The 14,714-nt window shown below is 30.0% G+C and overlaps 1 protein-coding gene across 1 annotated transcript in view; it reads right to left on the bottom strand.

Annotated features, from left to right (window-relative positions):
- Nucleotides 1-14,714, bottom strand: part of LOC107445240 (serine-rich adhesin for platelets-like) — a 276,058-nt gene that overhangs the window by 28,423 nt on the left and 232,921 nt on the right. Inside the window, exon 3 of the mRNA XM_071184549.1 lies at nt 216-446. Within this exon, the coding sequence (XP_071040650.1) occupies nt 216-446 (231 nt within the window). The remainder of the gene's footprint in view (nt 1-215; nt 447-14,714) is intronic.

Below are 14,714 nucleotides of genomic sequence, written 5' to 3'. Positions count from 1 at the left end.
GGAGGGATGTTCACAAGAATTTCTTTGAGCTCAGTCCACCAACTCTTCTCGAGGGAGTTCACCAACTGTCTCTTCAACTCTTCTCATCATTATTACAGACAGGTTTTGCACATTTTTTCCAAGATTTTCAGTAACAGTAAAGAAAAAAAAAACAACTCAAGCTATTGAAACTGAATTAATAAAAAATAGAAAATGCCAAAGTACTTTTAGCATACCTTCAACAAGATTCGCCCTGACCTTCACCTGCCACTGAATGAGAAGCTCTCTCGAGTCAAAGGCAAGTACCACGACGACTTCCGTGCAGATGAGTGCCATAGTATTGCTTTCCTTGTCCAGTGTGAAACCAGTCTCCATACCGAGGAAACCTTCCAGAGACAGAGATGCTTTCGTTGGTCCATTCTTGCACCGATCCTTGCTATCTCTGTACAGTTGAAGGTGTAGGCAGTCTGTTGAAAGAAAAAATTGCGAAATTTAGAAACATTAGATTTTCAAAACATATAAAGGAAGATATAAAGACATCAAGCAATTTGTGTAATTCGTAATGATATTTTTTTCCTACGCTAGCTTTTGGTTTTTGGCTAAATCCTTTCATCTTTTATCTTTCTTGTAACTGGCGAAATATCCTAATTTTCACTTCTCATTAATTTTCATCATCCGCGTTCTTAAACCCTCAAGCATAATTGACAAACAATTCCTTCAGTTTCACTTATACACCGAAGAGCCATTACATTATGACCACCCTTCTAATAACATGTAGGACCACCCTTAGCCCTCAAAACCGCTAGCACTCGAAGTGGCATTGATGCCACAAGGTATTGATGGGTAGTCTGAGGTATATGGTACCAAGCGCTCACCAACTGGTCCTGCAATTCCCTCACATTGCTAGGGGGTAGTGTGACAGCACGAATTTGGTTTTCCAAGTAGGACCACAAATGCTCTATTGGATTAAGGTCAGGTGAATTTGGGGGCCAAGACATGACTTGAAAGTCACTGGAATGTTCCTCGAAGATTCGACCCTTATGACATGGTGCATTATCCTGTTGGTAAACACTATCCCCCGCAGAAAAAACTGTTGCCATGAATGGGTAAACATGGCGTGCAACTATGTTCAAGTAGCTTACAGACGTCAGGGATTGTTCTATGAGGATTATGGGTCCTAATGTGCCCCATCAAAACATTGTTCCTGGGTGAGAAACCGTGGAAACCTGGGCGAGCCCATTGTTATAGATGGGGGTGGTCATAATGTAATGGATCTTCGGTGTATGTGATAAATAATCCTCACTTATATTTGGTAAACTTCATCTGACGTTTTTGTAGATAAAAAAACTACAGCATCCCAATTTATTAATATTAAAAATCTTGATTGCTATGTAGGAAAGTATACGCATTGAATTGTGGTTTTATCTTCATGCGCCACACAATTTTAGATTTAGCTATAAATGTGTTTTTTTTATTGGTAAAAATTGATTGGTGTCCGAAAATTAAATGAGTAAATTTATAGTTCTGTGAGGATATAATTTGGAACTTAAATATTCAAAACGTGTAACACGTTTTATTATGATAACGATTGCATTTTTATTTATCATTTAACTGTTAAATGACTGAGTGTTCTTAATGGCTAGAATTGTTGACCTATACTTAAAATCTTAATGTATTTCGACTCCTTTGGGTGGTAATCAAATTTCAAAGTTCCCCGACTGCGTTTGAAATAATTATTTATATTACGAGAAAATTAGAAACAGTTATCCCAAACTTTTTAGCGGGTGTGAGAAACTAACGCCGTTCCGTTAACGAGGCAGTTAAAACACATCAAATATCAAGAAACTGAATATTTAAGCATTTAGGAAATTCAAAATTAAACATTCATTAAACTTCTAACTAATTAGTTTCTTATGATGGCTATTTTTCAATTTCTTATTTAGCAATCAAGTAACATTGTAACATAATGATCACTATTGTACATCAGTACATCTTCAGTTATTGTTATCAATATTTCGCTTTTGATGTGCCCGTTAAACGTTTAGACAATCAAAATGAATTTAAAGTACTTAGTTTCACATATTAGTTTATTATTTCTAAAATAATAATGCTATTGTTGTGCGCAGGGTGTAACAAAACTACCGTAAGGAATACAACTCGTAAATAAAAACAACTTTTCTCATTCAACATGAGGTCCAACAGTAAAAGGTATGCGTTAGATAAATGCTCAATTTACAACAAACGCTCAAATAAGGAATGATGAGCTGAGATGAAGGCTTATCATCGGTAAAGGAGTGGTTTGAAAATTCCTGCAATTGGTAAGAGCAAATCGAATATGAACATGAATCCTCAGGTGACTTGAAAGAAGTCTCAGAAATTATGTTTTTCAGCTGTTCCTGGATAAAAAACTATGCTGGACAGAGGATTTCCACTAATCCACCAAGGCTGGTTCACCAAGGCCAATTCATCTGCTTGGAAAGATAACATTAGTTTATTTTAACTACGCCGACACCATCTCCGATCATACTTCAATTTTATACAGTAGGGTGAAAATCTCATCGCTCGTATCATCAGTTTTGTTACATCCTGTATACGTCATACTAAATTACAAAATTGTGAGTGGATTTAAGAAAATATTGTGAGAAGTTGCGTTCATAAATAGCAAATCATTGTAAATGTTCTTTTTAATTAAAACAGGTATTTAACTGTTCATATACAACGCACTGTGGGTCTTACTTCAAGGTACTTAAGAGAAATCTTGTTTACAACACACGCATTTCTTAGATAATAGATTTAGTGTGACAAAATGTACATTGACAATATCATTAATGGGCATAAACTCTTTTGAAAAACTCTATTTCGTGCCACAGCTTTCAGCCAAAACAATTTTTCCATACAAATGATGAAATTTTGACGAACAAACTATTTACATTATTTGGAATTACTTTAATCAGGCTATTGTTAAACATAAAACAAAATCACACTTATAAGAAATTTTTCAATTAAGAATTACTCAATTTTACACCTAAAAGAATTACTCAATTTTTTCCGGAAGATAATAGATAGATAGGTAGATAGAAGAAGTAAAATCAACTTCGACGAGTACAAAGCAGGCGAAAAAAAAATCGCCATTTGGCGTTTACCTACCAGACATCTTTCTATATATAAATATATCTATATAGCGCGAAAGAAAGAATTTGCTCTAAGCCGTTGGCGAACGCGCTGGAGCCAATAACTTGGGAATCGCAGAGCATGGTGGGTAGGTGGGGGTGACCAAGAAGAGGACGAAGATAATATTGGCCCGGGGTTATTTCTTCGTTTAGCGGAAGACGGAGGAAAATGAAGAAACAAAACGGAGCGGAAGAAACGGAAAAATAAATAAGAAAGACCGATGAAAAAGCATCAATGCCTTGGTAAAACTACGACCTTGGATATTGACGGCACCTTATTATTCCAGGCAGAAATTTTTGTTGGCGATTTTTTTCATCATCCATGGTGCCGATATCGGCAAGATATTGCCATAACCGTCATATGTCAATATACTAATAAATTTTTCTTACACCGTTCAATTTATTTTTTAAAATATTTTTAGAATGTGAAGGGGAACTATGATTGGATTATTTTATTTCGCATTTTTTTCATTTAGAATATTAAATATATATGCATATCAATAAGCAGATATTGAAAAATCAAAAAAAAAAACTTTTTTTTTTTCATTTTGTCTTAATAATTTTTTTTATTTCTCCGTTTCTTGTTTGAATGTGTGAGAAATTTAAAGAGATTTCTTTAAAAAAATACTTAAAATATAGACACATATCTGAAATTTTTTACATTAGATATAAATAGAATTCATTTAACTACATCTTAGAATAAAACAGACATTAGTTTTGCAAGCATTTCTTGGAAACACTGTCAATTTATTTAAAAAAAAATTTGTTTGAAATTTCTATCAGATTATCAGAGAACAATAAAGGGCTAATTTAAACTCAGTTCAGCAGCGACCGAAAATATTGTTCTCGAAGTGCTTAAAGATTTTTTTCGTGGAATCTTTCAAACATAAAGGGGATTTTATGCACTTCCTCCGAGTAATCCTATGCTGAAATAAACATAGAGAGTGAAATCCTTTGCGATAAAATCGAAAATGACTAAAAACGACATTTAAAGATACACATTTTTATCGTTTAGGTATTTAATGATTTTGTTACTTACAACGTTTAAGTTTTTCTTATGAATGATAAAATTTTTTACTGGTTATTTACTATTTTAAAGTTTTTCAAAAAAAATTATTTTTTGTAATTTAAAATTTTGTTTTTAAATCATTTATAATTTTATCACAAATCATTACTTTAGCTACTATAGCTATTGATAGTTTTGGAGTTTCTTTGCTTCATTTAATTTTTAGAAATATTTATGTTCTACTGAGTCTATAGTTATTAAAATTTTAAAAACAATAATAGTTCCTTTGAAACATTTTCAAAAATACTTGCAACCATATCAAAATTTGATAACAAGGTTCAATAGTTAACCACCAAAGCATTTAAAATTTGTCAACTAGATTTAATGGAATACATTTAAATAAACGAAATAAAACAAAAAATATTCCAAAATATAAATTTTTTCCATAAATAATGCTTTCAGATAATTATCTATAGGTAAACATCGAAGTTGAATAACTTTTCTACCGAAAGTGAGCCCATATGGTTAATTCATCAGTACATAAAAGTAAAATCCAGCTTAATACATTTATTAACAGCGAATTAACAAAAAAAAACTTAAAATTTTTAAGTTTTTATTTAGAAACTTGAACAAAACTTTAAATCTTAAATCTCACTGAGCTATTTACGATTTAAGTGATTACCACTTTCTTCGTTATTCTTTTTTAATGTAACGTAAGATGACATTTACGTCAAAACAATAGAAAACAATGGTTTTCAACGTCTTTCTCTTAACGATCATTTCGCCTCAGAGCCAACTAATCTACCATCATCATTCAAAGAAGACTTTTGAAATCAGATTAACAAAGTCCTTCATGACATAATTATTGTTTACATTTTGATTTACGATCGAATTTATAAAAAAGGCCGTTTTATTACCCTTTAATAAATTTCTAAAAGTTCTTTAATTACCCTAAGCATTTTGCCAATTGGCGTGGCAAACCATATGTATTTTTTAAAAAGTGTGGCATCACTTCAGAGCTTTCAACATTGACAACAGTTCCAAACTCAGTCTTGGACAACAGCCAGAAGTGGACTTTCTTTTGAAAAATTTCCTCCATTTTGCTTTTTGAGAATATATTCCCTTCTTTTCGGACCTGACTTATCATCAGTCATGATTGTGCCATTTGTTTTATTTTCTTGTCAGAAATGTCATGGATTGAGGATGGGAGAGGACAAGGGACGACAGGGGATCGATTATAGTTTGGATATGGGAGAGAACGTTTTGAAATGTTTATGTATAGGCTTGTTAATGGCTGTCCACAAACAGGCATGGAAGTTTAGAATGCTTTTGAAGATGTTTTAAATTTAAACATAATTTTATAAAAAAATTTGGAGGAAAGTTTGGAACCTTTAGCACAGTGGATTCCAAAATGTTTTGAAATAAAGTTCGCTTTAAATATGCTAAAACATATTTGTCAATGTAGTTTTTAATTATACATAAAAAACACTTTAAATGGGTCTAAAAATCTTTTCATTGAACGACACTTAAAAAAGAATGAAATTATTTCGGCAAATTTCGAAAGAATATATATTTAAAGCTTGCTGCTAAATTTTAAATGCTATTGCAGATCTGAGCCATTGGAAGGGTAGCTGAAGACTTCCCATTCGAATTAATGAAGAAGTTTTTTTACTGCCTAGTCTGTATAGTCTAGCGTAACCATGCAACAGGGAGATTCCACGGGAAAGCTAATTGGAAAAAAAATTAAATTTGAATGCCTTCCCAAGTTTTGCTTACAAAACAAAATACCATTGAGTATTGACTATAGTTTGACGAGGATTAACACTTCTGAGAAAAGAGTCACGAATCACTTAATAGTCCGAAGGAACGAGCAAAAGCTGCGCACATGGGGAGAGGAATTAGAAAGATGTGACAATCTTCAGACTACCAAACTGTGCAATGGGGGATATAAGAAGGGTGTAACATTTTTGAACTAAGAAAGGATCAGATTTCTCGTTTATGGTAACCGGTGTGAAGGCCTTTGTTTTGTTTTACTCTAATGCAGATTTGCAACTATTCAGGCACGACATTTTTTTTGATCCGGAGGTAGAGATAATGTATTTAGAAATTTTATCTATTTGTAGACTAAACTTTATTATATAATTATATTTTTCATCAAAAATGCTTCGAGTAATTTTTATAAGATAATTAGCATTATTAAATGCAAGTAAATTAAACCTCCAAAATTCAACTGATAGTTTATGGCAAAAAGTAAATAAATTTTACCATTGCTAATATGATTTGATGTTTTTCCAACAAAAAAGAAAATACACTTTTCTATATTATTGGAAAAAAATAACGCATTTGAAAATTATTTCGGATTTTAAGTTTAAAATATAATTCTTGACTACCACAGAATCTAGTTTTATGATTTGATGCATATATATATATATATATCGTCTGAATTAGTTTTAAGAAATTTTACAATAATGTTTTAATAAAAGTTTTAGAAAATATTTGGTGAAAACATTTAAAACTTTTAGAATATTAGCTGTGTACTGTATTTTTAGGAATTGATATGTTATTTATTTGCTTATTAAAAAAATAATCATATTTTTGAAGTAAAAAAAAGTATAAAAAGAAAACAATAATAGTGTCAGTTTAAACAAACAGCAGACTATGAACTAACTATAAATACTTGCAAATATCAAGTAATCAGAAAAGCTACTTTTTTGAAATTATTTTATTCGAATGGGACCCAATTCTAAAGAGATTTCCTTTATTATATTTCTCATCTTTACAGCAAGTATTATTACAAATTACTATTATTTACACCAACAAACGCGTGATGGCAATTTAAACAAACAATAGACCATGAACTAACTAGAAATAATTGCAAGTATCAAGTAGCAAGAAAAGCTGCATTTTTATAATTATTTTATTCGAATTGGATCCAATTTTAAGGAGGTTTCATTTATTATACTATCGTCTTTACAGCATGTATTATTACCAATAACTATTATTTGCATCAATCAACAACGAAAAGTGGCAGTTTAAACAAACAACAGACCATAAACTAACTAGAGATAATTGCAAGTATCAAGTACCAGAAAAGCTACTTTTTTTTCTTCCAATTATTTTATTCGACTGAAACCAAATTCTAAGGAAAAGACATTTTCTTCGACTGTGAAGTTAACATGCGAGACCAAAGAGACATCAACCAGGACAGTGTCCTATTTCAAAGACGAGTAAAAAATACGTATTGATTTGTCATTATCATGGTCGAAAGGAAAAACGCCTAGAATCCTATCATTCGCCAAGAATTTCGGAGAAGTGATGAAAAGGTGATGAATCCCTTCTCTCCACCACCCCCTTTTGATTCAAAAAAGATGAAAAAAAAAGTAGGAATCGACTGACTTGGCGAAATTACTGGTCATCATATAACGATCGATAACACTTAAGTCACGAAGACTGAAAATGGGATGATATATCTATATTATTTGGATCTATATATGCAAGATATCTGCATATACAGTGCAAAAAGGAAGCTTCTATGTAGGAAGTTTTTTGTGTTTTTTAGGTTTTTTTTCTTGATTGGTTGTGAATGGTGGGAGAGAGATATTTTCTCCTTGATAGAACGTTCGTAAAGTGAGGTGAATGGCTTTTGAGTTGGCTGAATGATCAGATCTTCTCAGTTTGGAAATAAATTTGGGAATGATGGCTCCATTAAATTCAAAAGTACAGAGTATAAAGATTATATCACTTAGTTTTATTTCTAAGGATTCTTCAAAATCTGAATACTTTAATTTTTCGTTTTTTATCTTGATATCTCGTATATCAATTACATTTTATGCATTTTCATATAAATTAAAAAAACGTAATAGTTAATATTCTCTTTAATGTATCTTCTTTTATATAAAGTTGTATTTATTTACACTGTTAAGAAAATTCATAAACAAAATTTGCAATTAGATAATTCATTTGAACTTATGACTACTGTACAACTGTTATTGATGACTATTTGCATTAAATAAATACACAATTCTTAAAAAGTTGACGATTCCAATCACCCTTATTCGCTATCTTAAATAGGATTTTTGATATTCATTGAGAAATGTCTGCAACCATTTTTATATTTGAAGCTTAAAACTGTTTGGTCTCATATTAACTTTTTCGTTAACTATAAAGCATTATAATAGAAGGCATTATCAGACTCTTGTTTACATTGTATCAAATAATTAAAAAATAAAGAAAATTGCATTAATTGAAAAGAAATAGGAGTCATAGAATAGTAGTAAATATAGAAAGTAGAGAAAAATATAGAAACCTCAAACTCTCAAATTTACTCTGAGTACGGAATATAGAAATTGTTCTTTTTGAAAGTATTCCTGTTCATGCAGGAATTGAAGATGATATAAAATAAAATATCAATGTAGTATCAAAATATCTTAGCTAATGATTTTTTACAGTTTTCCGTAACATCAACAGATTTTTCATGTAGATTCATCAGATTTTTCAATTCATCTTTTTTTTTTATTTGTAGTCTATACTGTAGAAAATTCTAGATTAAATTGCGATAAAAATTACCCGCACTCAGAGTATCGGTATTTTTTTACCGTTAAATTAATTTTTACCGGAATATGCTATGTAACAAAAAATAATCCGATGAACGGTAATTATTGCAGTAATAGTTACCTTAATATCACTGTAATTAAATAGATATTACTGTAAAAATTACGCATAATATTTCACGGTAAAAGGGGATTTCGCAGATGATGCACCCAAAGTGCCGATACTTTGTACTGTAATTTTATCTGGGATTTTTTGCAGTATACCATATTAAGAAAAAAATTGTCTACAATTGTCTACAAATTTGTGTTTAGGTTTTGCACTAACTACTTGGAACAATAATACATTTGTGTAGCATACTATTTTAGTTTAGCAATTACTTAGAAGGATTATTTAAATATTTTTATATATTAACGCAAATCAATTTACAAATAACTTCTTGCATACTTATATTTTAAAATTTTTTTCATATTCAAATAAATAAGCTTGGATTTATCAATTTTCTTGCACAATTCCAGTCATTATGTGCATTTGATTGGAGAATTTCAAAGTTAAGCTAATATATTTATTTCAAAATTATGCATTTTAGCAACAAAACTGCTTTATTGATACTGTATTTTAACAACTATTCGCCAACAATTACAGTTATTTTTAGTGATTCTACAAGAATTATTTTTTAATGCAATTCTAGCAATTGCTTAGAAAATTTATCACTGATACATTGCTGTGCAATCTTTTGTTCTATATAATAAAATAATTTAGAATAATCCTCTTTAACATATTTCAGTAGAGACAGTAGTTGTAAAGACAGTGGCATTTTTACTTGTTTTAGGAAACGATTAATCCTATAGACATTAAAAACAGCTATTTTAGAATTAGAGTTCAAAAATAGGCGATTAGAATGTCTTCTTTATTTTTTGATATAAGATTAATCAAGTTTTGAAACGAATCAAACCTTTTCTTCCGCTAGAGAATGTGGCTAATCCCATAGACATAGATTAATCTCATAGACATTAAATTTATTTCTTCCCTTATCTTTTAAAGTAAGAATTTACTTATCAAGTTTAGAAAAGCATCGATCTCTTGTTTGGGCAATAGAATGCGATTAATCCAATAGACCTAGGTAAATTTAATAGATATTGCATTTATTTCTCCCTGAGCTTTTGAAATAAGAGTTTATTCATCAAATTTAGAAATGCATTGATTCTTTGCTTTGGCTAGAGAATGTGGTTAATCCCATAGATATAGGTTAATTGCATAGACATTAAATTTATTTTTACTTTATCTTTTGAAGTAAGAATTTATTTATCAAGTTTCGAAATGCATCGATCCTTTGCTTTGGATACAGAATGGGGTTAATCCCATAGACATAGGCTAGTTAATCTCATAGACATAGGTTAATGTCATAGACATTGGTTAATTTCATAGACATAGGTTAATCTCATAGACATTAAATTTATTTCTTCCCTTATCTTTTAGAATTTACTTATCAAGTTTGGAAAACCATCGATCCTTTGCTTTGGCAGTAGAATGTGGTTAATTCAATAGACCTAGGTAAATTTAATAGATATTGCATTTATTTCTCCTTCATCTTTTGAAATAAGAATTTATTTATCAAATTTAGAAATGTATTGATCCTTTGCTTTGGCTAGAGAATGTGGTTAATCCCATAGGCATAGGTTAATCTCATAGACATTAAATTCATTTTTTCTTTTTCTTTTGAAGTAAGAATTTATTTATCAAGTTTCGAAATGCATCGATCCTTTGCTTTGGATACAGAATGGGGTTAATCCCATAGACATAGGTTAATCTCATAGACATTAAATTTATTTTTTCTTTTTCTTTTGAAGTAAGAATTTATTTATCAAGTTTAGAAATGCATAGCATCCTTTGCTTTGGCTAGAAAATTGTAGTTAATCCCGTAGACATAGGTTAATCTTATAGACATTAAAAAACAGCTCCTTTGTTTCTAAAATGTTTCATTTGGATTCAAAAAATGCGATAAGAATACTCTCTTTATCTTTTGAAGTAAGAATTTATTTACGAAGTTTAGAAGTGAATCGAACCTTTGCTTCCGCTGGAGATTGTTTTCATTTTCTTCGTCATGTATGCCAATGTTACTTTTCAAAAAAATGAAAGAAACATAAAGGTTGAGAATATCCAAATTTTTTTCCAAATTCTTGCATCAGTTTTTTCTTCTAGAATTTAGAATATGGAATGTGTAACTGTCGTACAGCAGATCCTGTCGAGAAACAACAACGAGAAAAAAAAATATAAGTTTCTCTTCCGGATCGAATACAAGTCTGAAGCAAAGAGCCAACTCTGAGTTCTTTTTTATGGACAGGAAAATCGGAACGAAGCTCAGTTGTTTCAAGTGGCAACGATATATATATCCTCTTCTACATGCAGAAGATAGTCACCCTTTTTCTTTCTACTTTAACTTTCAAATGTGGGGACATTTCATCTGGTCTTGGTGTCGTTCTGAAGCGGATGCGCTTGGACGACATTTGCATCTTTCTACATCGAAGAAAATGCTTTTCTTAAACTTTTAGGATCGACGTTTGAATATATGCTCTCGATTCGACATGCATTTTCCGGATACTTTTCAAGGAATTTCAAGAAGGGTAACTCCAACAGAAGGTGAGTAGGATTCCGTTTCCTTTATAAAAAATCGACATTGGTGATTTTGGTCTTTATAATGCATAAAGTTTCTTTTTTTGTTAGTGGATTTTGGCAACAGTGGTCGATTGGAAAGATGGCGCTGTTAGTTCTTCATTCTGGAAAACCGGAATATTATATTTTGGATTCTTTCGTATAGAATGTAAATTCTTACGTGACGGAAAAATGAATTTATTATTTTCTTTGTTTTTCTTTAGAGTATGTGATATGCAGATATTGAAGTTCTTCATATACATGGAACAAATATCACGGAGCTTTTAAAGTTTTCTTTGAATTTTGCAGTATGAATGTTTTTCATTTGTGAAGCAATATAATGCTAATGCTGTCATATTCTTTACTGTGTGATATGTATTGTATCTTGGAATATATGCATTATAAAAAGATCATACGTCGAGTTTGTATCTTTTGAAATATAATAATTTTTTTTTATAGTTTTCGAGCATGAGCCTCAATACATACTTATTTTTATTATCAAATAACAAATGAAAATAGCCTTTTTCATTGCAAGAAAGCTACTAGGTTAATATTTGGCAGAAGGTTTCGAAATTTATCTGGATACTTAATTTTCTTAGATAACCAGCTAAATAGATTATCATCAAATTTGACGAAGTATCCTTTGACTTTGGAAAAGCCGTTTCTGAGAAAGTATTTCAGATGAATGCCTTGTCAAATGAAACAAATGATTATCTTCACTCGTTTGAGGATATGAATTGCGTCAAAAGTAATAATCCTGATACAATACATGCATAAACGCAATTAATTTGAAAAAACAATACAAAGTGTGTTAAAAGTGTACTAATGTACTTAGTCATCATCAGAAATCGAACCCAGGAAACCTATTTGATAAGCGAGCGCTTTAACACCTAAAATGTTCTGCATGATTGGTTTTTAAAATCGGATTAAAAATACTGGAAAATTGATTGGGACATTAAAGAAGGCTAACGTGACTTTCTTTTAACGTCAATCTAGATTCTTTTTCCCGTACAATTTACTGTAATATGTGAATGTTATTACATTCGACAGTAATCTTTACTTAACTCGCGGTAAACAACATAAACTCTCGGAATACGCTGAGATGTCAGAAAAGTGAGGAACTAGATCCTCAAATATTTCAGAGTTTGCGCTTCGGAAAAGAAAAGAAAAAAACCCCCTGAGAAACTACGAAATGCAGTTCAAGGATTGCTAAGTAGTAAGAAGTAAGTTTTATTTTTATGAGTGCATTTGAGTTAAATAAAGAAGAAATTTATAAATATCTAAAATGCTTGGGAATCTTATCTAGGATCCACCTGGCATTTGGGGTCAAATTTAAAATAAAAACCTAAATATTTCCCTCTACTTGTAAAACGTAGTTTGATTGCTCTCGAATGGAATACTTTTTACTCCCCCTTTTACACTTATTAGTTCACCCTCTTCAACAGGTATTTTTGAAACAAATTGGTGATCTAGTTGGAGCATTGAGCTATTCAAAATGCCTCATGTTTGTCAAATTTTATGCGGTGAAAATACTTTGGTTAAATATTTAGGTATTTCTCATAATGATGTAATTATGATGATTTAAATGATGATTTAAAAACATGTTTATATTTTACTCTTTTAAATTTTTTTATTTAAATATTCATATCAGTCCTTATCGTCACAAAAATTAATTTTTATGGGATTTCTTTTTCAAGCAATTTGACCCTCCACTCTGTAAAAAATTCCGGATAAAATTCCGGTAGAAAATACCGGCACACCATCATGAAATCCATTTTTACACTGAAATTTTACTGAGAAAATAAATCTGATATACCATAATTTGTACAATTGTATTTACTATAAAATCACTGAATCACTGCAATTAAATAAATATTACTGAAAAAGTTGCGGTATAAAATTCTACGGTAAAATATATGTTACGGATGATGCGCCCAAAGTGCCGGCACTTTTTACCGTAAACTTAACCGGAATTTCTTACAGTGCAGTCGTTTACTAAATGTATTTTCGATCTACTTTTTGTGCTTCAATTTTTTTGAAAGTAGTTTTTTTAAAGTATGGTTTATAAAGTAATAATTTAAAACCACATATTGAATTTTATTTTAATCAAGTAAAAACATCCATAGCATATCAAGTTGGGCATGTTGAAAATATAGACCAATAATTGGATAAAATTTTTTTAATGTAATATGCTGTAAAATGTACGAATAAAATAGCCAAATAAATTTTAAATATATATGTTTATACTAAGCTAAGTTATGTTATGATTATCTCATGCTTATAAAAGCACGCAAAGGAGTGATAAATCTTCACATTTTGAAGTACTTTATTTAAAGAAGTGAAATAAGCGTCTGTTTTTGTGTATTAGGCAGTAACGTCCAGAATAGTTAGTAGTATTTTTATTCTCTGATACTGTATGCACATAACTATATATTTCAAAACTAGTTTTACTTTTTGTTGTTGCCAAAATGCCATAAATGATAAATCTCCATTTTTTTCCACCTAATGCCAGAAGCTCTTTTAATCAATTCATCACAAAGTGATTTACTGCCTTAAATAAATCTTGTCACAGCCATGTGATCTATCTGTTAATAGTTCTTTGAAAATAGTATAATAGTCAGTTTCAGTAGAAATAATATTTTTTAAATAAAAATTTTTAAAATAGTTTTAGATTTAAACAGTAAATATTATTTTAGGAATTGGGTTAAATTTATGAAATATTATTCGTATTTTAAATCTCAGATTATTCACATATTTTTAAATTGACTAGCTTTTATATAAATATTAAACTAATTAGCTGTAAATTAACGTATTGTTTAATATATTTCTGCGTTTTTCATTTCTATCTTGCTTAAGGGTTGAATAATTCTTAAAATCTTGAAGTAATGTTAATATTTTAAACGTAGGACAATTTACTCTTTTCCAGGCTAAATATCCTATTTTAATTATACTCATAAATTAGTATTCTGATATATAATAACCTAATATTTACTATATTTCTACATTTTTCATTTCTATATTACTAAAGGATTGAATATATCTTGAAGTAATGCTTATATTTTAAACGCAAGACAATTCCCATTTTTCAAGACTATATATTCTGTTTTAGAAATACTCAAAAATTAATTGGTTTATAAACTAACGCGTTGTTTACTATGTTTCTGCATTTTTCATTTTTAGTTTACTTAGGGTTGAATAAATCTTGAAGCAACTTTAATATTTTGAACGTAAGAGCGTTCACTTTTCTCAAGACGAAGTATATTGTTTTAAAATACTTATAAATTAATTAGCTTATAATTTAAAAGATAATTGTTTCCTGTATATTTCTATGATAAAAAAATAAAAACCTATTAATAACG

The sequence above is a fragment of the Parasteatoda tepidariorum genome, chromosome 8 (genome assembly GCF_043381705.1).
Source record: "Parasteatoda tepidariorum isolate YZ-2023 chromosome 8, CAS_Ptep_4.0, whole genome shotgun sequence".
Lineage (NCBI taxonomy): Eukaryota > Metazoa > Arthropoda > Arachnida > Araneae > Theridiidae > Parasteatoda > Parasteatoda tepidariorum.
The sequence above is the reverse complement of the archived record's forward strand: the minus strand, read 5'-3'. Positions and strand labels throughout refer to the sequence as shown.